A 22014-nucleotide genomic window follows, 5' to 3' on the forward strand; every position below is an offset into this window, starting at 1 on the left:
CCCTCCCTGCCCCGCCCCTGCCCATCTAGACCACGCCCATCCCCGCCCTGGTCACTCCCCCATCCCGCCCACACCTTGCAGGCCACGCCCAACCCGCCTAGGTCTTTCCTGATCACGCCCCCGCCCCCGCCCGCGCGGCTCCACCCCTCCCCTGCAGAGAGCACACTGCCGCAGGAGGGAAGCGGGGCGCCGCCTAGAGGGACTCAGCCTCTGCTCCCCTTCCTCACCCCCACAGGCAAGAGGTGCCGCTGCAAGTTCAACCAACAGCAGAGGTAAGAGGCCCCTCCCCGTCCTCGTCCGCCTACTCCAGGCTCTAGAGGGGCACGAGGGGAGAGGCGGAAAGTCCTCCCAACCTGTTTCTGTGAGCACGTCATAAGCACCTACTATGCGCTAGGCTCCAGGTCAGGTCCTGGGATCGAGCGATGAAATCACCTCCCGCCTTGCCTGGCCGAGGTCCCATCCCAGTGGGGGCGGTGGCCGTGGGTTCCGACCGTCACACAGATGTAAAATCACAAAGCGCGACAGCACAGAAAGTGCAGGGAAAGAGCAAGCCGCGGTGAAATGAGATCACCTCACACGTGGCCCAGTTTAGCGCACAGTCCTCTTCCTAGCGCTGCTTTGGTTCATCTTTAAATAAAAATGTAAAGCTCAAGCAAGGTGTGAATACCTTCGCCTGTTAAAACGATGATAAACGTCGTTGCAGTAGCTAATGTGCTCTGTGTGTGACTGTGCGCCACTGTTCCTTGCCTGTTTTGTTTACCTCTCACACTGTCTCTAAGAGGTAAGTGTCGCCGTCGTCAGCCCCACTCTACAGATGGGGAAACCGAGGCACAGGGAGATAAAGTCACTTAAGATCACTCGATCACTCTGTCACTGGGAGGTGAGCCTTGGGGTTCCACTCCATGCCGTCTCCTGGCACGCTATCGAGGCCCCTGACGCTCTCCCCAGTCCCTCCCCGGCGTCCTCGGAGGTCCTCACCAACCCTGCTCGGACACTCCTCATTTCGGGCGCCCCCAGCCTGCTCCTCGGCGGATCTGGGCTTCGGACACGGTGTGGGAAGAGAGGACCGCAACGAGGCAGTGCGGCTTCCTGGAAGCGGCTGCTTCTCCCTTCCCATCCCGAATTTCCTCTGCCTCTCTCTTCCCAGAACCGGGGAACCTGATGAAGAAGAGGGAACTTTCCGCAGCTCCATCCGCCGTGAGTCTGGGGAGACTGCGGGTGTCTGGGGGTGAGGGCGGGTTCTTTGAATCCCCTTCCTGGCTTTCCCTGGGCACACAGAGGAAGGGGCTCGATCCGAAACCACGTGCCCCTGGTGACACCCGAACTCTGTCCCCTGCAGGTCTGTCCACCCGCAGGCGGTAGAGACACCTGGCGCCTGGATCTCTGCCAGGTCCTGCAGCTCAGACCGGGCAGGGAAGGGAAGACAGGGAGAGAAACCCGAAAAGGGGCGCAGTGCCAGGCGGGAGGCTTGGGGGAGGGCGAGGGCTTGAGGTCCACGTCGCCTCTCACCCTTCTCACCCCACAGGATTCCCCTGGCACCTGACGCCTTCCGCCCACCACCTGCGCGCACCCAGCCGCCGCGCCTGCCCCCCTCCCAGCCCTGTCCCACGGATTCCGCGTGCCGCCCAGACTTCCAATAAAACGTGCTTTTCTTTCCTGATGGCGCTTCCTTGATCTCTGAGTCCCTCTGCGCGAAAGCCTGGGAGCCCCCACGGCCCCGGCAGGGGGCGCCCCCACCCTTGGGAAAGGGGCGGGGAGGCTGGCAGTGGGCGGGGGCGGGGGCGGGGGTGGCCTGGATGAGGGCGGGCTCCCCGGGCCCCCATTGGCTACAGGCACCCCCAACACCAGGGCTCCCCCAATCCCCCCCCACATCAGTCTGTCCTGCTTCCAGCTGCTGCAGCCGCACCTTTGCTGCCTCAGCGTCCAGCAGTCCCCTGCTCCTGCTCAGCATGGCGACCCCAACCCAGACCCCTACAGTTGGTGAGCATGCCACCTGGGGAGCGGGGGCCAGGGCGAGTGGGGGTGGGGGTGGGGGTAAAGGTGGGCTCCAGGATCTAAGAGCTGAAGAAAGAGGGTATGGAGAGATTCTAGTCCTGAAAAGGGAGGGGGGGGTGTCTGTTCCTTTCCCAGCGAAGCCCTCTCTTGCACACCCCTAGAGGCCCCTCGAGGGCTCTGGGACACCCGCTCCCTGGCGGCTGTAGTCCCGGTGCGGGATCTACAATTAGAGTGTGACAGTCCCAGGAGAAAGGATGCTCGGACAGGTTGCTATGGAAACCGGGTGGCTGGTCCAGCGTAGTGGTGGCAGCAGTAGGGAAGAGATGGGCTTTGAGGGTGGGAGCGGATGGGTGTGCAGCCAGAGAGGTAAGATTTCAGGACCACGGGGTGGGCAAGGGGAGGGGGGCCCACATCCCACTTAGTCCCGCACTGATGCCTATGGTGGGGGCTTACTGAAATCCTGAACAGGCAGGCTCAGAGGGAAAGAGGGACAGCCAAAGAAGAGACAAAATGGGGGGTGGGGCTTGACTAAAAGAATCTGAAAGAGACCAAGACATTCAGGAGATGTAGTCAGCGACACAAAGACCCGGAAGGATAGATAGGAGGCTCCCGGAGTGTTAGAGTCAGTGACAGAAAGATGCCGAGAAAGAGAGAATCAGACACAGAGGGATAGAGGGACTGAGACAACTATGGAGAGAGGAGGAGAGGGAAAAAAGCTGAGAAAGGGGGCCGCATGGGGTGGGGCCCGAACCACTGCAGTGAACCTCCGTGGGTGGGAATGGCATGGTGGGACCTCTTGCCCAGCCCAGCGCCAGCGGTAGTTTCCAGTGCCAGCGGTAGTTTCCAGTGCCAGAGGTGCACTTGGGTGTGCACACCGATGTCCCTCCCACCCTCTTCCTGCAGCAGACCACTTACATTTGACACCCACTAACCCAGATACGCACGCACTTACACACTGACTCTCACTGTTGCACCCAGCTGTCCCTCTGGTGAGCTTCTTCTGCTGAGGAGCAGGGGACAGAATGCTTCCGTAGGGGAGGGGGCAGGACAGGGGTTTCCAGCACTGAGGGCAGGGCCAGGGGTGCTGAGGAGCCCCTGACAGTGCAGGGAACCCCGAGCCCACTCTGACTGCTCCTTCCCTTCCCCCTTTCCCAGCCCGCGGGGGCTGCTGCACTGAGCCGAATCTGCAGAACGAGAAGCAGGGCGGGGTGGGGGGGCTGCAGAGGCCGGAAAGCACCCTAGGGAGAGGGGGCAGGGCTGAGCCAGCAGGTCTGGCGGGAGCCCAGGGCTTCTTTTCGCAGAGGTGGCGGTTAGCAGGATCGATGGCAGCAGACGGGGCCAAGGCGGGAGGACAGACACCTCAGCGCCCCACTTCTCCCAGTCACAGCATGAGAGGGGACCGCAGGTCTTGGGAAATCCCAGGGGAGGAAAAGCATGTTGTGCATTGCAAGCTGCTCAGGGAAATGAAGTAATGAATTGCTGGGGAGAGAAAGGGAAGAAGAGGAGGCTCTTTTCACCTAGCAGGGAACAGGAGGGAAAATTAGGGGCAAATAGAAAGGGGATGCATGAATGCAGCTGGGCCTGGGTCCCTGTCCATGAGAGGGACCCTCATCTTGGCCAGAAGCCAGCCCTGCAGGGGCCCCACGAGGAGGTACAAAAGGAGGAGAGAGAGTCAATATGGGGCTCAACTCTCAAGGCTCACGCAGGACCCCGCCCAGCCTGCAGTGATGGGACCCATCACCTCACAAGATGCCCTGGTTGCCATAGCAGCCACCTCCTTCTTGATCTCTCCTTGGCAATTGGCCAGAAGTAGTGCACATTCCTTTTTCTGCCTCCTGATTCCATCCTTAGCCCAGCCACACCCTGAGGGTTCCTATTGCTGGGCCAATGAGGATGAGCAAAGACCTTCAGCAGGGAGCACCTGCACTTGGGAATGAGCCCAAGAGGATTCTGGGAGTGGCGCTCCCACAGTGGGTTTCTGAGAAATTTGGAGGAGGGTATGTGGAAAACTGGGAGGCAGAAGTGAGATAATCCAACCTTTCCACCTTTGGTGCAGCCTAGGAGGGCTTCACATTCATTCGTTCATTCATTTGTTCATTTGCTTACTGACTCATTCCAAGAAAATTCTTTGAGAGCCTTTTGTAAATGCCAGGATCAACGGCAGAGATGAGTCAAACAGATTTACTCAACACTAGTGGGAAAGCTAAGATAGTGCCCAGGTGACGTTAAGACACTGTGCTGGTGGTTGGATGCTTTTGAGTACCATCTTCAAAATTTTGTCCATATTCAAATGTTAAATGTTCCTTGCATTGCTACTCATTTAATGTTTGTTTTCTTCAAAGGATTAACTTTTTTTTTTCATCAGTACCGGAGATTTATTGAACTGTAGGCCTTTGCACTGAGCTACATTCCCAGTCCTTTATTTTGGGACAGGGTCTTTTTTAGTCACTAAGTTGCCCTGGCTGGGCTCAAACTCACAGTTGTCCTGTCTCATTCTTTCAGGATTAACTTTTTAAAATAATTAGCTTCATTTAATTTTTTTGTTGTTGTTGTTCTTTTTTCCAGTACTGGGAATCGAACTCATGACTTTGTGCTTGCCAGGCAGGCGCTGTGCCGCTGAGCTAAATCCCCAGCCCCAATTAGCTTCATTTTAGATTGCCACCACAGGTGCAAAATGAAGGTTCTGGGGGGCTTAACTGAAGGCAAGCATAAAAATGAATCTTAAACCAGTGACTCGGCTTTTCTGGGGACAGTGTCCCATTTTATGAAACGAGGAGGGCAGTACCTCTGTCAGAGTTGCTGCCAGGATTAAATCTGTTAACACTGTAAAGAGCTTAGAAGCAGCCTGAGACAGAGTCAGTGCTATCCATTGCTGGCTAAATAAATACATAAGAAAACCCAACACTGTCACAAAATTCTACATAGATTTTTGTTTCCTGTGGAAGACTCTGAGCACAAGGCTTGATTTCTAGTGGGTAAGCGGGAGACTTAAAGTGCTGGCAGTTATTAAAGACGCATCTGCACCAGCCTGAGGCTTGAAGACAAACTGACACATTGCGTGAATCAGTGCTACTCACGGTCTTGCCTCGGAGACCCCTGTATGAGTCTGTTCAGGCCGCAGCTCGCTTTGGTAACAAACAGAAGCAAAAGTCTCAGTGGGTTAGGAGAACTAAGGTTATTTCTCACTGATGCCCTGTGTCCATCAGAAGGCTTTCTACTCACCAAAGAAAACTAGAGCAGCCACCATCTTGAATGTCCAGGCCACCAGGCCAGAGACAAAAGAGAGCTCTTGCACAGACACTTGGATGCTCCAGCCTTTAAGTGACGATATTTCTATGTACAGTTCATTGGCCAGAATTAGATAGATGGCCCCATGCAACCTTAAGGGAGCTACCATCCTCTGAGGAGCCTGGAAGAGGAGAAAAGGATGCTATGCCATCACCCCATCACCCTGGCACCCTCCCCTAATTCCTCAAGCTCTGCAGAATTCTGCTGCAGACAAGGTAGAACCTAATGAGGACTGCAGAGGAAGTAGAGGACCATTGGGCGCACTTCTGGAATGGGTAGACGCTCTGAGCACTCCTGAATGGGCATGGGGTTTGTGGCAGGGACACACACTTTGTGTGTGTGTGTGTGTGTGTGTGTATGTGTGTGTGTGTGTGGTGTACTAGGGATGGAACCCAGGGCCTTGGCATTGAGCTATATCCCTAGCTCTTTTTATTTTTAAATTTTTGAAACTAGGTTTTGCTAAGTTGCCCAGGCTGAGCTTGAACTTGGGACCCTCCTTCTTCAGCTTTCCAGAGTGCTAGGATTACAGGTGTACACCACCACTTCCCACACACACCCACATTTTACCCCGGCACTCGCATTTCAGAGTGGATGAGCGTATGTCTTGTGTGTTTTGTGTGGTACATCCACATCCACATATACATCCCAAGAATACCACTGCAAATCCATGTTGAATCTTAACATCACTGATGTCTTAGGTATAAGTAATATAAGGTACGAATCACCGCAGCTCCTCTACAGTAGATTTGGTGGCGGGAGCAAGTGGAAGTGAGCAAGAGCAGATACCTGGGAAGTTTTAGGAAGTGTTCAGGGGCAGCCATAGACTCGGGTCCGCCAGTAGGGTGGGGGTCTGTCTGTTCCTGGCATCATATGTAAATGGGTTGTGTTTGCAGCCCACTGCTTGCATTCCACTTCTAAGGGGTCTAAGATGAGGACTGCCATGTATGATTGGGTACATGGTACACTTTACAGGGGATGGAGCTGACTGATGGAACAAATGAATGGGTGCTGGAATCTTTCCTGTGTTCCATTTGCCAAGCCTGAATCTTGTCACAAGTCAACATCATCCAGAGCAAAGGGCTTCTTTCCCCGGTTTCTACAAAGAAATCCTTGGGTCAATGGCCCCATCCAGATCCTTTAAAATGTTAAGACATTTATCTAGGTATGATGGTGCACACCTGTAATTCCAGCACTCTGGGAGGCTGAGGCAGGAGGATTGTAAGTTCAAGCCTAGCCTGGGCAACTTCGTGAGACCCTGTGTTGACATAAAAAGGGCTGGGGATGTAGCTCAGTGCTTAGGCTCTGGGTTCAATCCTCAGTACCCCTCCCCACATGTTAAGAAAGCTAGCACTGAAATACTTCTCCCCCCACTTCCTTCCCATAGCTCCTGAGGAATTTGACCCATTTTTCTATGGTGAGTATAGGATTTGTGATGGGGGCACTCTAGGGCTGGTTGGAGGGTGGCTGCGGGTCTGCACAGGCCACTGCTGAAGGCTCCAGCTGCAGCTATTGATAGGTGGGCCCCTGTCGTGTGACCACATGGGTACAGTCACATAAGACTGTGTGGGCAGAACCCAGCTGGGGAGGGAAGGGGTCTCATACTCTCCTGGAGCACCTTTGAGGCTCCAGGGACTTGAATGGGTGCTGAAAGCGTGTTCCAGTCAGCAGGACTCCGGGTGAGTGGACTGAAGTCACTAAAGAAGCAGGCAGGGAATATCGTAGAAGCAGTGACATTGAGCCTAGGTCCCCTGGATTCGAGTCCTGACTTACCCACTCCTTTCCTGTGTGGTGTTGGGTAAATGACTTGCCTCTCTGGGTCCTTCTGTAAACAAAGGATAGCAGTAGAGCCCAGCTCTGAGGACTGTGAGGAGGGTTACTTGAATGATGCCTGTATACCATCCTCATGGCATGGAACCTGTACCCAACTTTGGAGGATCTAGCCTGTTTCTTCTGCACAAGTCCCTATTCTCCATCTGTACGGTTCCTCCAATATGTCGGTTTCCTTCTCACCTCAGGGCCTTTGCACTCCCTACTCCTTCTGCCAGGAGTTCACCTCCCTAGCACTCTGTGCAGCTGGCGAGGGTTCCTTTTCCTTCTTCTGGCCTCAGATCAAATATTGACTGCTTGCTAGGCCAGGCCTTCCCTGACTCCCTGGCAAAAGGAGCCACACCACATCCAGCAATGACTTGGGTTTTTGAGGGGTTTGTTCCTTACTGCAGTTTGTTGGTGCCTGCTTAATCACAGTATGAAAGTCAACTGCCTGAGGCCAGAGGCCTGACTCACAGCAAGTATAAAGCGGGTGCTCCGCAAACTCGCATCTCAGCAAATGCTGAACACATGCTCTATGCCAGCCAGTGTCCCAGCCTCCGGGGGACACTGCAGTCAGCAGCATGGACAAAATTGCCTACCCTCCTTATCTAACACTCAGTGGGAGACAGATACTCAAGTAAAGAAAATCAAAATTACTTATGAGACAAGAATGTGAGAGAAGAATAATTCTCCGGAAGAAAAGTACAAGGAAATGGATTTAGAAAGTGTTGAGAAGAAGACGGAGAAAAGTCTAATCAGACAGAGAGGGGTGAATTGGCATCTGAGTGAATCCTAGAAGTCCCTCAGGGGGGAACCCTGTGGCTCTCTAGAGAAAAGCTTTCAGGTGGAGGGGATGGCAAGTACAAAGGTCCTGAGGCAGGACAGCACCTGATGCTCGCCAGAAATATCAGGGAGGCCATTGTGGCTGGAGTAGAGGACTAAGGGACAGAGAGGCTTGGACTGGGGTCTTGAAGACCTTGGTGAGGACCTTGGTTTTTGCCTGGAGTGCAGTGGGAGCTGGGGAGGGAAGGTTCAGAGCCGAGCAGGACCCTGTTGCTGTGGGAGGGTCCCCTGTTGTGCAGGGTGGTGACACCACAGAGCAGACGGCTGCAGTGGTACAGATGGATGACGATGGTGGACAAAATCAGGGCCAGGGAGGAAGTGGTTGCGTGTGCTTATATGAGGGAGAGGGTCGGGGGAGGGTAGTGAGCAGAGGCCAAAGGGAGCCAATGCTGCCCGACCCCAGCTCTGTCCTGTGAGCCCACTGGAGGAGCATCAGCATGGCCTACAGTGTCCCGGAGCCTGGAGCCTGGAGCCAGGCCTGAGGCCCCAGGTGGGTGAGGTCCACCCCTGCCCTGACCTCCCGACTGTCTTCCCTAGACTATGCCACGGTGCAGACAGTGGGCATGACTCTGGCCACCATCATGTTCCTGCTGGGGATCATCATCATCGTCAGTAAGTCTGACCCTCCTGGCCTGCCCCGGCATCCCTGAGTACCTCAGGTCCTCTGTGGCTTTCGTCCATACCCTGTGTCCTCTGTCCCTAGCTTCTCCTTCTCTCTCTCTCAACAGGCAAGAAGGTGAAGTGCAGAAAGGCGGACTCCAGGTCTGAGAGGTCTGGCCGCAGCGGGGAGAGGGGGGTGGCAGGGGCAGCCTGGGGCCTCGGGGTGCTTCCCTGGTAGCAGGGCCGGGAGGGCCCAGAACTGCCACATCCTTGATACTGTCTCTCTCTCTCTGCCTCCGCAGCCCCACCTGCAAGTCCTGTAAGTCGGAGCTTCCATCCTCAGGTGAGGGTAAGAATGCGCATATGTGGCCTGGGAGGTTGGGAGGTGGCAGCAGACAGGGGAATCCTTATGGGGACAGCCTTTGAGACGCCAAAGCCGGAGCTCGGGCCCCAACAGAGACAGGAGGGCAATTCCAGAGCTGGCTGAGCCATGCAGGGGGAAGATGTCAAGCCACTAGGGGGCACTGGGACAGGAAATGTCCTAGGAGTCCACAGTACAGAGATACCCAGACACAGATGCATAAACCTCAGAAAGCAAGAACAAACCCATTTCCCAAGGGAGAAAGGCACAAGCCCAGGCGGGAGGGACCGTGGGTGGGAGAGAAGGACAGCTGCTAGCCAGGATGGGGGAGCTGAGCTCAGGGGGCCACAGGAGGGTAGAATGCTTTCCAGATGTTATCATCCAGCTGGGCCAATCTAGGGTGGAGATGAAGAGAAAGGAAAGGAAAGGATGGAAAGAGGACGGGTTTCTGAATAATTATAACAAATACAAAAGGAGAACTGCGTGGAATACAGACTTAAAAATTCGTGTTGGGGATGGCAGCTGTGGGGTGCAGGTCGTGTGGGCTGGAGGAGAGAGGCTTGTGCGATAGAGGAGGGATTCAGATGAAGACCATGGAAATCCCAGGGGGTACGGAGGGGAAAAGGGGAGTTAGGAAGGGATGGAGAGGAGGGGTGGGGTGTTGGGGGGAAAGTCGGGTAGAGGGGCACAGTGGGTGCCGGTGGATGGAAAGGAGGGGCGAGGACCGGCATGCAGATGGGAGATCATGACTCCTTGGGGGTGTTAGTCTCCATTAGACAAAAATATCTTGACCTCTTTTTAGTGGAGTTGCACCCTTTCCAGGAGCCTTTACAAAAAAAAAAATCAAAAGACAAGGATCTTTTTGCCTCTTATACAAGGGTTATAACTAAAAAGGAGAAGGGCTTGGAGGAACTGGGTGTGGAACTTCGTATTTGGTTTCATGTTCGCTTAAGGAAATTTGAGGACGTTAACGGTGCACTTTGTGGGTGCTGGTGGGGTGCAGTGTGGATGCTGGTGTTTGGCTCTGACCCTTGGGGCTCAGTCTGAGAATCTGTGCAGAATCCTGACCACCCCCGCCCAGGTGAAGGAAGGTCTGCAGTGGGTGGAAAAGGGAATTCTGTTGGGTCAGAATGTGCAGGACGCAAGCTAGAGGAAAGGCATGAGGGCCTGGAGGGGACAGGGACAAGAAGCGGGTGGGGTGCTCCTCTTCTAGCAAGAGGACACCAGAGAACCCTGCGTTGGTCTTTGGGTCTGGGCCCCGCCACTCTGTGGGACAGACAGCGGCCACAGAGCTGTCCCCACAGCCAGCGGGTAGAGGGTGTGAGGAGGCAGGAGGGGTCCCCAGTGATGCCCGTGAGTGACAGCCCCCAGGCGTCTGGCTTCCCGGCCTGCGGATCCGGAGCCCACTGGCTCTGGGGAGGGGACTGCACGCCTCTCCGCCCGCTAACGCAGCCCCTCCTCTTTCCCCAGCCCCTGGCGGCGGTGGCGTGTAAACCCAGCCGCAGAGAACCTCCACTGCTGTCCCCGCCAGTTGCGGGAGCCTGAGGATCGGGTGAAGGCGGTGGGGACCCCAGCCTTGCGCCGGGGACGCTCCCCCGAACGAGCCGCTCCACCCACCCCAAGGCTGGAGCCACTGCACCCTGCTGTCCCTTCCTAGGCCTTGGCAATGACGATCCCCCAAAGAGCCTGTCTGCATCCCAGACCCAGGGGCTCAGGCCTCTAGCTCCTGGGATCTGGGAGCCCACCCCCAGCACCCCAGGAAGCCCGTGTGCTGCTCCCCCAACCCCTTTGTCTCTTTCCGGAGCATCCGTTCCCTGGCCCCTCGGTGTCCACGTCTTGAGCTTAATAAATGTGCATTTGGTTTTTTCCCCCTGTTCTGTCTGTGGGTTCTCATCTGTGGGCACACAGGGATAGGGGCTGCAGAACTAAACCGGGGTAGCTCTCCCCTGCGTGCCTAGCGTTGTCCCCCTCCTCTTCCTCCTTCCCCAGGGCCCCGCGTCGCCTCCTCCTCCTAGCTCCCACACCCCTCCCTCCACACCTCCGGGGCCGCCCCTTCTCCTCCTGCCCTCCCCACCTCCGCCCTCCCCCTAGCCGGGTGGGTGGAGGCCGTCCCAGTCCCCCACCGTCCTCAGCGTCTCCCCCTCCTGCTCCCACCCGGGGCTCCGGGGCTCCGAAGCCAGGAAACCCAAGAGGAAATGACTGGGCCCGTCTGGGTCCCCGCCCGCCGCGCTCTCCTGGCCACACCCTCGCCCGGACGCTGCTCCTGCTGCCCCGGCCCCTCGCGGCCGCAGCTCGGCTCGCGATCCCCCGGCTCTGATGTAAGTCGCCCCGCGCTCCTCCTCCTCCCCTTAGCCCCTCTCCCCAGCTCCGGCTCAGGTGGGCAAGGCACCGCCCTTCCGAGCCTCTCCACTTCGCGTGCATGCCCAAGTCCCTCTGCACGCTGGGCCACGTGGTTCCCGCCTCCTGCCTCAGTCTCCCTAGCTCTGCTCCATCCCAGGCAGACCGCCCCTCTCGGAGCTGCCCAGCCTTTGGCTCCGTGCTGTCTGCCGTGCTGCCCGAGGCAGCTCACTTTTTCCCCTGTGATCTGGAGTGGATTACTCACCCTTCCTCTTGCTGCTCCTCGAGGATCCGGTCCTGTGGCCCTAGGCGGTGGGGAGCCCTCTTCTGCTCTGCCCAGAGTACTCTGCCCTTCCCTGCCAGCCCTTGTGAGGGTCCGGGGCCGGCTGGGGAAGCAGCCTGTGCTCTTGGCACTGCTGGGTGCCCAGGTGGGCCTGCGGCTTCTTGTTTTCTTTGAGATCTACAGGAAGAGGAAGGGGTGGGGGCTTTGGATCTCCACCTCTGAGCCCCAAAGCCTGCTTGCGGTCAGCCCTGGCAGCAATGGGGTCCTAAAGCCAGAGGTGCCAGCTTTGTGGAGGGGAGCACTGGGGCTGCAGGACCTCCAGGGGCTGCCCCAGGCCACACCTCACCTACCCCAGCACTTACTCACCCCACAGATGTTGCCCTCCAGTCGCCTGTGTCTTCTCACCATCGTTGGCCTGATTGTGCCCATCAGAGGTAAGACCCTGCCCGGAAGCCCTGGGGACTGGTGAGTTTGGAGGCTTTCTCTTCCCCCCCAACCCTTCTACTGAGCCTGCACCAGGAAGTGGGAACCCCTAGCCAGGTTTGGGGTTACACCCTCTCTGGACAGCTCAGCCTTGGGTGATCACTTCCAGAGAGTCTGGCTGGCGCCTTTCCTGCTGAGCACCCTCCGTTTCACCTCCAAGAAGAACCCAGCCCGTTTGATTTGGCCAGGAGGCCGGTGTCAGTTTTCTATTCAGCAGCCAGGAAACCTGGGTTCCCAACGTAGTGGCTCCCTGGATCTCCGGGTGATATACTGTAAAGGGGGAGCGGTGTGGGGAGGTCGGGGGAGGGCTAGTCCAGAGAGTAGGAGCCTCTCAACCTTGCAGGCAAAGTGCTCCTCAAAGGGGTCACCGTGCTGGCATTTGCAGATGCTTTCTACAAGGCAGGTGCTGTGTCCCTTGACTTGTGTGGGCTTTACGCATGCTGTCATGCCCACTTTATGAGTGATGAAACTGCAGTTCAGGGCCGGAATTGTAGCCATTCTGCCTTTCCCATAACCCAGAGCACTTGCTCCACTGAAAATGCCCCTATTTTTCTTAAGTTTTTCTGTACTTTTTCAGTTATTCAAAAGGTATTTGTTGCTGGGGTGTAGTGGTGCACGCCTGTGACCCCAGCACTAGGGAGGATTGCCACTAGTTTGAGGCCAACATAATGAGTTCAAGGCCAGCTGCCCTGATTGACTCCAAGGCAGAAATGCCATGGTGGAAGGGCCTAGCAGAGGAATGCTCAACCCATGGCAGCAGGAAGCAAAGAGAGAAGGAAGGAACTGGGAACTAGAGTATATACTTCCAGGTCACGACCCCAGTGACCTACCTCCCACCAGGCCACACCTCCTAACTGCACATTCATCTAAGAACTCTCTGACCCTGTGGTGAAAATTAAAAAATAAAGGAAGACAGACAGACAGAAAGAAAGACGTTCACTGAGCATCTACTATACACCAGATCTAAGCACCGAGGGAGAAAAATAGTGGCTATTATAAGGCCGAAGATAGACAGTAGCCAACAAGTCAGCAAGTTGTGTAGTAGCCAGATGGTGACAGCACTGTGGGGAAAATAAAGGAGGGCAGTGAGGGTTGTTTCCACAGGCTGGTCTCAAGGACCACTTCCCAGAGAAAGGTGACCCTGGGTGCAGAGAGGTGAGCTGTGCAGGTATTGGGGGAAGGGATGAGTGCTGTCTGGCACTGGGGAGGCCAAGTGGCTGGATTGGGTGAGCAAGGAACAGCGGAAACAGAGAGGACAGAGAGTGATGGGGACCAGCAGGAGGGGACGATGAGCCAGGTGAGAGCGCAGCCTGGGCAGGCTCAGAGCCTGGAGGGCCTGCCCTGACTCAGGTGGGCACGGGCTCCCTTTGGCTGCAGGTGGGAGCACACTGTGGGGCAGGGCCGGAGCAGGAGACCAGGGAGGAGGCTGCTGGGACTTCTGGGTGAGACAGACAGAGGCAGTGCATGTGTCTAGCACTGACTATGTGTGACACAGTGTGGAGACCCTTTTCCTACTCTATCTCTGCAACTTTGTCAAGTAGATCTGGTTATAATCCCCATTTGCAGACGAGACAAGTGAGGCTCAGAGAGGGGACTTCACTTGCTCCAGGTCACACAGGAAGGAAGGGAGCAGCATTTAAAACCAGGGTCCTGGCTGACCCTAGCACTGGAGCTTACTAGACTGGCCCACAATGATGAGTGGAGGGAGAGGGCTGAAGGAAGGGTCCCACGGTGTTATGATGTAGAGCTAAAAGGTCCCCCAAAGCCTCATATGTTTGGAAGGTGATTGGGTCTTGGAATGCTATACTCGTCAGTGGAGTCATCCATTGGTGAGTTCATGGCTGACTGTGCCGCTAGGAGGTAAGTCTCTCAGGGCGTGGTGTGGAAGGGGGTACTCTGTCCCCAGCTCCGCCTCTCTCTTTGTTTCCTGGCTACCGTGGGTTGAGCACCTTTTCCTCTGCTAGGTTCTTCCACCATGGCATTTCTGCCTTGGGTCCAACCAACCAGGGATAAAACTGCAGCCAAAACGAACCTCACTCCTCTAAGTTGCAGGTCTGGGTCTTTGTCCCAGGCACGGGGAAGTAGCTAAGACGTGCATGGGGCACGAGCATAACTTAAAACACTCCCAGGATCACAGATTGATACAGTGAAAGCTAATGAGCTAAACAAGTGGGCAGGACCTCTGGAGTGGCCCCCAAGCCTTCCAAAAGTTGGTCAGAGGGGGAACAAAAGTGAGAAAAGGGGGGCAGAGGCTCCCTCCTGATCTTACCTTTGATTCTCCAGGACAGAGGTCGGAGAAGGCCACACCACTTTCTGCGGTGGACCCGACTACTGTGAACACTCATGTTCTAATAGAAGATCCAGGTAAGGAGAGGGGAACAGGTCTGCCAAGATGAATCTCAAACTCAGGCCAAACTGGGGAATCTATGAACTTGGACAACTAAAAAGTCCCAGGACAGCCCTTCAGGCATGGCTCCATGTAGGGGCTATCAGGAAAATAACCAGCTCTTGGTTCTATTTTCTCTATGTTGGTTTCAATTTCAGTCAGCTTCTCCTATTGTGGGTGAAAATGGTCCCCAGAGGCCTGCTCAGTATCCAAAAGCAAGAGAATTTTCATCTCTTCAATCGACCAAATGTCCCATAACTGAGTGTCACTGGCCAGCCTTGGGTGATGTGCCTACCTATGAGCTGATCATGGTGATGGCAGGCACAGACAACTGATTGGGTAGGCCTGGCTCCCATGACAACCTCCAGAACATGGGTACCAACCCTACTGAATCAGGAAGGATGCTCCTCAAAGGAGGTTCCAGGGCTCTTACTGGATGGGTGCAGGTTTGTGCTCAAAGGTATTTGAAAAACTGAGCTGAACACCTAGGCGGGACTTCTCCGAGTCTTAGTAAAGCTAACTGGCAATAAGGTACCCAAGAAGGAGCTGCTAGCATGGCTGATGTAGGAGTCCAGGTCTTGAGGTAGGGGAGGCATCAAATTGAGCTCTTAGCAAATAAGTAACTGGATGTCTTCAGTCATTTCATTGCATCAAAACTGAGATATGATGGGAACCCCCCAGTCTATCTGTGGCCTTTCTCTATTTTGTTTTCTTCCTAACTTCCTATTTCTGGATGCAGGTGCAGCCCACCTAGAAGGCCAGTCTATCCTTCCGACCCCCACCCGGCCTGCTGATGGTGAGTGGGCAGGGCAGGGGGCAGGGCAGCTCACCACTGCCCTTCCAGTGCCGCTCTGGATTTCTGGCTGGTCACTTTGGTCACAAGTCCCTTGCCACCGCCCCTGCTTTGTGCCCTCCAGTTTACTCTGTGTTGGAGCAGCCAGTCAGCTCTATTCACTTCTAAAACACAAAACAAAACACCCTTTGAAATTGTGAATTATAACACGCACATAGATAAGTACAAAACCCGAAAGTGTATAATTTAATGCTTAAATTGAACATCTGTACCACTGCTGGGAAGGTGAAAGAATAGAACTTTACAGACATCCCCAGAAACTCTGGTGCTCTTCCCATTCTGTCCTTCCATTCATCTGTCTCTTCATTTTTTTTTTTAAATTTTCAAATAATTTGAACTTTTTTGGAATATAATTCAAAGAGGGCCCCCCCAGTGTTTATTTTTTGTGGTACTGGGAATTGAACCTAGGGCCTTTCCCTGGAACTACATCCCCAGGCCTTATTTTAAATTTCTTGTTTTGAGACAGGGTCTCACTAAGTCAGTAGGCTGCCCAGGCTGGGCTCAAATTTACAATCCTTCTGCCTCAGCCTGGGATTACAGGCATGAGCCGCCACACTGAACTTCTCCCCAATTTTTTCAGATTAATGATTAGTGACCCAAGAACACAAAAGCACATTCTCCCGGGAAAGAATTAAAATGTAGGCAAGACCGAATCCCTCTGCGCAAAGCCCCCATCCCGTTTCTCCCCTCTGCCTTCTCGGGGAAGCCCACAGTGAGCAGTGAGTGGTCTGCACCCCACAATAGCACATGGTCTGCAGAAAACACATTCTCCGCCTGCCGTATTTCCGTGAACTCAAGGAGAGCAGGCGATTGTCCTGCAACTTGCTCTGTCCAATTTTTAATGCGATAGTAGTGTGGACCTCTTTGCATGTCACTGCAGAAGACTCCTTTGCTCCTTTTTGCCACCTGGTATTGCCCGGGGGCCAGGAAATGAGCACAGTGAGCAAAGTCACGCCCTGCTGATGGGCACAGAGGTGGCTTTCAGGTTTTCCTGCTGCACCCAGTGCCACACAGGCAGCCTTTTCCTTTCTCCTTGCTCACAACACCCACAGCACTTGTTACATGAGGGCCACAGGTGCAAGTGCGTTACCTGAGCTAGCACCTTCCATCCTCACCCAAACGTTATGAGAGCAGAGTGACCATTATCCTCATCTTACAGTCGAGGGGACAGAGACTCAGAACAGCCTCCCTGAGACCCCACCGCAAGTCGGGCACACAGCCGAGTTGGAGACCAAGACCCAGCAACCGACCGGAACAGACGCTTTTTTTCTGGTGACGGATCCAGGAACACAGACCAGCAGCAAGGAAGGTAGAGTCCAGGACTGAGCAGAGAAGGCTCGGTTTTTATTTTATTTAATTCCCTATCTAATATCTATTGCTCAAAGCACCTGCTGGGGGAATTGCAAGTAGAGTTTTAAAAATTGTTTTGGTTTGTGGTCAGAGGTGTTTGGGGAACTCTGGGTTAGACCTGTTTCTCTGTGGCAGATATAGAGAGCCCTTCCCAGTCCTCCTTGTAGTCCGAGAAGTTTATATTTGTAATATCATGGAAAAGTTATCGGAATCCTAGTGAGTTCATTCCAATCTACCACTTCCAGTGCAACTCATGGCGAGAATAAAGACACTAAGGCGTATTTGTAGTTGTGGGGAGCCAAGGGGTCCTAAGTCCAGCTAGGATGATGGCTAACTGGGACAAAGGCCTCGACCCAGGGCTGAACCTGGGTTTTATTAATTTGTGAAGAAGGGAATGGCTTGAGGATGAGTGACTGTGAGAATGGCGGGAAGTATGTGAGTGCTGTGAGCTGGGCTTGGTATGTAGTGTGAAATCACCTCTGCAATATGCAGAGAGGATATGCATAAGGAGTAATCTGCATAACACAATTTGAAGTAGTATCTAATGTTTTGGTGTCAGTGCCTCAGCTCTGATGTGTAATGTTTTATGCCCTGGGAAGTCATAGCCTCTTATCTTGAGGCTGATCCCAGCTGACAGTGTGGAGCATGGCCCTCCATCCCGCCCGGCTCACACATGTTTTTTTGGGAGCTACAGGGATGGCGTAACACTGACCTGTCACTTTGCTTCAAAGACTACACATCAGCACCTCAGCTGGACTGATTTCCATTGCTTAAAGCCAACTGAAGGGATAAGGAAAAGCCCTAGCCAGCTCTGTACATATCAATACGTGGAAATAGGGCCAGGTTTAGCCGAAATGGAGATAATTGCTTTTCTTTCAAGGAGAGTCATACAGATGGCCCTCCACAGGCAGGACTTTTCGGAGCCTTTTCTTTTCTTTCTTTCTTTCTTTTTTTTTGAGACAGGGCTTTACTACGCAGTTCAGGCTGGCCTTGAACTTACTTTGTAGCCCAGGATTTGGCAGGCTGAGGCAAGCGGATTGCTGTGAGTTCGAGGCCAACCTGGGCTACAAAGTGAGCTCCAGGTCAGCCTGAACTGCATAGTGAGACCCTGTCTCAAAAAGAGAGGAAAAAAAAAGAAAGAAAAAGAAAAAGAAAAGAAAAGAAGAAAGAAAGAAATGGGGGTGTTACTTAATAAAAAGGTCCTGAATACTGAGAAAGAGGAGAGAGGGAGAGAAGGAGAGAGAGAGAGAGAGAGAGAGAGAGAGAGAGAGAGAGATTTGGGGGAAGAGGGATACTCAGAACATTTTGCAGCAAGCATTTCTGGGCAGGGTGGCTGGGCCGGAGTCCTATGAGTTCCCATGTCTGACCATGCCTGGTGTTACCTTTGAGTCCTGGATTATGTGAGGGGTGGCCCAGGAGGTTCAAGGAGAGAGGCCAGCTGGGGGCTGGGACAGCGGTCTTGACTGGCTTGGGGAGGGTCTGACCACTGCTTACTGCCTCCCTGGGTGGAGGGGGCAGAGCGCCTGTCCCCTGCAGGCCACTTGCATAGATGTGGGGGAGGGGTCTCTCCCTGTTCCTGACTCACAGTATGTCCTTGTTTCTGCCTCCACAACTCCCACCTGCCCTTCCCCAACTTGTAGCCACACACTCTGCTCGTCTCAGTGAAGGTACCACGGCCCTCTACCACAGACGGACGCCAGACATCAGGAGGAATGACACCCACAGACAACCTGGTCAGTAACTCCCTTCCCAGAGTAGGAACAGCCATTTCCCAGGTTCCATGCATTCTCAGCATCTGGAATGTGCCCAGCCCATTTGAAGGACACATATGTTGAGAGAATAAATGATGTCCTGCTTGCAGAGGGAGAGTACATGAGAATGTCTAAGTAGGTGTAAATGCTGTCTTCAAGCCATAACAAAACCCAGAGGCTCAAGATGGTCACCATTTACTTAGCTTTCAATTCCTCCATGTGAAGTGTAGGCTGTGCTCAGCTGGATGGTTCTTCTACCCATGGTTGGGCTCACTAATGTGTCTGAGGTCAGCTGTGGGTCAGCAAGGCTGTGTTTCAGAGCACCTGATTCTTTCCCTTGAGACCTACTCTCCCATTACCTGCCTGCTCAACACCCAATGCATAAAGGGAATGCCACACCTACAGGTTTCAGGTAACAAAGGGAGTCCATTCACCTGTTCATGCAACAAAGACCCTCTGACAACCAGGGGTGGAGGCACACATCTATAATCCCAGCACTCTTAGAGGCTGAGGCAGGAGGATCACAGTTCAAGCCTAGGCTAGCAAACTTAGAGACTTAGTGAGACCCTGTCTCAAAATAAAAAAGGCAAATGTACTCCAATGGGAAGGTCCTGTGTTGGACCCCCAGTATTGTAAAAAACAAACAAACAAACAAACAAACAAACAAACAGACACTGAGTGCCTTGTGTGTGCCAGCCCCTGATTTAGGTGCCAGAGGGATAGCCATGACCAAAACGACAAAGTCTTTCACCTAAGAAACTAACATTCTAGTGGGGAGAAAGATCATAAATAATAATTGTAGTAATTATATACCAGGTGGTTTTAACATGTTTTGAAGAAAAATGAAGCAGGGTTAGGGTCAGAGAGCAACAAGGGAGTACTTCATATAGAGGAGCAGGGGAGGCCTCACTTTGAAGAAGTCAAGGAAGGAGCCATGTGGATGTCTAGAGAAAAGCCATTCTAGGCAAAGGGAGCAGCCAGTGCAAAGGCGCTGAGGTTAGAAGGTGTCCAATGTGCTTCACAGCACAGGGAGACCTGTGGGGGTTCAGTGTGGTGAGAGGTAGAATGAGGAAATGAGGTTAGAGAGGTGATAGGGACAAACTGTGTGGTACAATAAGGACCTTGTGTTTTGTTCTAAGGGTAGACAGGCTGAGACCCAGATGTCCCCACTTCCTGAATCTGCCATCCATTCCTTCGTTGCACAGACCTCTGCTGACTCTGACTTGTGCTTTGTCTTTCTTTCCAGGTCCAGAGAAGGACCCCTTCTCCTATGGTGAGTTAGCCATGGGAAGAGGTGGGGAGGGAAGGTCCAGGCACCTCTACCTTCCACTCATGTCTCTCTCCGCAGATGTGGACACTCTCCGGAAACGGGGGCTGCTGGTGGCAGCTGTGCTGTTCATCACAGGGATTGTCATCCTCACCAGTAAGAACCTGGGTGAGGGGTTGGGCACCAAGACTCAGAGGAGCCTTGGCCAGCACTGAGACCCAAGGTCAGGTTCTCAAAGGCTCCTGGGCGAGGCTGTTTTATTATTTACTTATTTATTCTTTTTGAGACAGGGTCTCACTATGCAGTTCAGGCTGACCTGGAGCTCACTTTGTAGCCCAGGCTGGCCTCGAACTCACAATGATCCTTCAGTCTCAGCCTCCTGAGTGCTGGGATTACAGGCGTGCACCACCACGCCCAGTTTATGAGGCTGTTTTAACCACTGGCACATCTGTAGCATGCTGGGCCCTCAGTTCAGCTCCCCTGCTGCAGTTTGGAGATGTAGGCTGGGTGCAGCCGGGTGGTTCTTCTGCTCGCAGCTGGATTTATGCGTGTGCCTGAGGTCAGCTGAAGGCCAGAAAGGATCCTTGTTTGTACAGGTCCCTCAATTCTTCATCTCATAGTCTAATTTCCCACTGGTATCACCTGAGATTGAACACTTAGTGCTCAAGGAGAGAGAGAGAGGGAGAAAGAGAGAGGGAGGAAAGGAGAGAGGGGCGGGGGAGCTTTTGCATGGCTGCTCCTCTGCTGAGAGCTCCCATCCTGTTCCTGCATCCACATGGCTCCTGCTCACCTCCTTCAGGCCTTTGTTCAAACATCACCTCCTCCTGGAGGCCCCCTATCTATGCCTGTGAGAGGATGTGCCCCACCCCTGGGCCTCCTTGACTCCTTCTTGGCTTTATTTTTTTTTTCATAGCGCTTGTAACCACCCATGCATTTGTCTTAATTTTCTTTGTTGGTCGCCCTACCAGAAAGTCAGCTGTACAAGGGCTGAGTCTTTTTTATTTTCTTGTTTCTCACTATGAATCCAGTACCCAGGTCAGTGCCTGGCATATAGTAGGTACACAATAAAAATGCGCTAACTGAATCCATGGTACATATAGCAGTCTGAATGTTCTGAGAGCTCATCTCTGTGCATCTGTGGAAACTTCGCACTGGCTGTTCTCACGTGTGTCTCTTGTTTGGTCTTGTGTAGAGTAACTGGGAGCTTCCTGAAGGACAGGGTTGATGGCCTGTCCTTCACCCAGCCCCACAGCAGGTACAGTCAACATCGTTTCAACTCATGGTTGATCCATTTTCCTCACCCACAGGCGACAAGTGTAGGCAGATGTCCCGATTGTGCCGGAAGCGTGGCAGGTAACCAGCGAACCTGGGGGCTACAACCTGATGGGTACCCTGAGGCTGAGCCCCCGCCAGCTTACCACACCAACCTCCTCCTTCCTCTCTAAGAGCCTACAGTGTGGTCAATACCGGAAGCCATGAGAGGGAAGACGCAGCTAGATGCAGTCATCCTTGAACTGACGGCCAAGTCCCGCCCTCCCCACCCTGCAAGCCTCTGAGGGCTGCTGACTCCCTGGCCCCGTTCAGAGCAGAAGTAAAGTGCTGTGAGATCCTTTTGCTCTGTGGCCTCTGATTGTTCACCACAGGGGAGAGGGAAGGGTGAGATCCCACCCTTGGGGAGTAAAGCAACGGGAGGAGGCAACACAAGCATCCCAGACAGCCAGGACGGGGAAGTGTCCTGGTGGGAGGAGGCAGGAGGACTGGGGAACAGCAGGAAGGAGGTGACCCCCGCCTGTGAGCGCAGGGCAGGACTTGAAGCCCCTCTCAGGGTCACTGGTCTGCGAACCTCTGTATCCACAGTCAGCTCACCACAAAAGGAAGTCCTGCCCACGTGACCCTCTCCTTGGCTCTGTGGGTCCCTCCCCTGCCTCAAGCAGCCTCACATGCATGAGTGTGGACAATTTACGAGCACCTCAAGCTCCATTCTCATCCAGCCCATAAAGGACTGTTGCTGGCAACCTCTGAGCTTTGGGTGTGTCCACCAGGAAAGTTGTGCTGGCCAGGGACTGGGCTCCAAGTGTTGTCCGGGGATCCAGGAGCGCAGCCTAAGAAGGCTTTGGTGGGCACTCCCCAAAGACCCATGGGCTCCCCAACCCACAATGAGGGCCTCAGCCAGGCCAGGCCAGGCCAGGCCAGGTCAGGGCCCTCTTGCACTTAGGGCTTAGGGCATCGCCTTGGCCGGGCTGTAGACTGGTTGTGCCACAGTTGATCCACAAGATCCCACCATGGGGGGTTGCATTGCGGCACTGCACAAGCTTGGACCACGGCCCCAAAAGGCGGTTGTGAAGTCAGTTTAGTGGGCCATGCACAGCATAAAGCACAAGAAAAGAAATAATAAAATAGAAAAGACA

At 54.0% G+C, this 22014-nt stretch overlaps 3 protein-coding genes across 8 annotated transcripts in view; all 3 read left to right on the top strand.

Annotated features, from left to right (window-relative positions):
* The window catches only part of Fxyd1 (FXYD domain containing ion transport regulator 1), a 3987-nt gene extending 2258 nt beyond the window's left edge, over positions 1–1729 (top strand). The window contains exons 5-7 of the mRNA XM_005400027.2: positions 236–272; positions 1148–1197; positions 1526–1729. Of these exons, the coding sequence (XP_005400084.1) occupies positions 236–272; positions 1148–1197; positions 1526–1674 (236 nt within the window). The 3' untranslated portion in view covers positions 1675–1729. The remainder of the gene's footprint in view (positions 1–235; positions 273–1147; positions 1198–1525) is intronic.
* Positions 1730–1732: 3 nt separating this feature from the next.
* Fxyd7 (FXYD domain containing ion transport regulator 7) lies at positions 1733–10770 on the top strand. 5 transcript variants are annotated; one of them, XM_005400022.1, is made up of 6 exons: positions 1733–1980; positions 6668–6697; positions 8473–8547; positions 8664–8706; positions 8838–8884; positions 10367–10770. In XM_005400022.1, exons 1-6 carry the CDS (start codon positions 1797–1799, stop codon positions 10387–10389), a joined length of 402 nt encoding a protein of 133 aa, XP_005400079.1. In that variant the 5' UTR covers positions 1733–1796; the 3' UTR covers positions 10390–10770. The 5 variants fall into 5 exon arrangements, with proteins under 5 accessions (XP_005400079.1, XP_005400080.1, XP_005400081.1 ...); XM_005400023.1 differs by having other exon boundaries at positions 8838–8878; XM_005400024.1 differs by having other exon boundaries at positions 8664–8697.
* A 211-nt stretch (positions 10771–10981) lies between these two features.
* On the top strand, positions 10982–21220 carry Fxyd5 (FXYD domain containing ion transport regulator 5). 2 transcript variants are annotated; one of them, XM_005400021.2, is made up of 10 exons: positions 10982–11214; positions 11890–11950; positions 14283–14363; positions 15125–15181; positions 16398–16547; positions 18229–18321; positions 19586–19612; positions 19688–19762; positions 20914–20959; positions 21053–21220. In XM_005400021.2, exons 1-10 carry the CDS (start codon positions 11092–11094, stop codon positions 21117–21119), a joined length of 780 nt encoding a protein of 259 aa, XP_005400078.1. In that variant the 5' UTR covers positions 10982–11091; the 3' UTR covers positions 21120–21220. The 2 variants fall into 2 exon arrangements, with proteins under 2 accessions (XP_005400078.1, XP_013377895.1); XM_013522441.1 differs by lacking the exon at positions 10982–11214 and adding an exon at positions 11559–11661.
* The last annotated feature ends 794 nt before the right edge of the window (positions 21221–22014 follow it).

This window comes from Chinchilla lanigera, unplaced genomic scaffold (genome assembly GCF_000276665.1).
Source record: "Chinchilla lanigera isolate Chin_1 unplaced genomic scaffold, ChiLan1.0 scaffold00067, whole genome shotgun sequence".
NCBI lineage: Eukaryota > Metazoa > Chordata > Mammalia > Rodentia > Chinchillidae > Chinchilla > Chinchilla lanigera.

Coding starts and splice junctions, on each gene's coding strand:
- Fxyd7 (XM_005400022.1), top strand. CDS start 1,797: ATGAGGGCGGGCTCCCCGGGCCCCCATTGGCTACAGGCACCCCCAACA. Junction 8,548..8,663: donor GGGGATCATCATCATCGTCA/GTAAGTCTGACC, acceptor CTCTCTCAACAG/GCAAGAAGGTGAAGTGCAGA. Junction 8,885..10,366: donor GCTTCCATCCTCAGGTGAGG/GTAAGAATGCGC, acceptor CTCTTTCCCCAG/CCCCTGGCGGCGGTGGCGTG.
- Fxyd5 (XM_005400021.2), top strand. CDS start 11,092: ATGACTGGGCCCGTCTGGGTCCCCGCCCGCCGCGCTCTCCTGGCCACA. Junction 11,951..14,282: donor CCTGATTGTGCCCATCAGAG/GTAAGACCCTGC, acceptor TTGATTCTCCAG/GACAGAGGTCGGAGAAGGCC. Junction 14,364..15,124: donor TGTTCTAATAGAAGATCCAG/GTAAGGAGAGGG, acceptor TTCTGGATGCAG/GTGCAGCCCACCTAGAAGGC.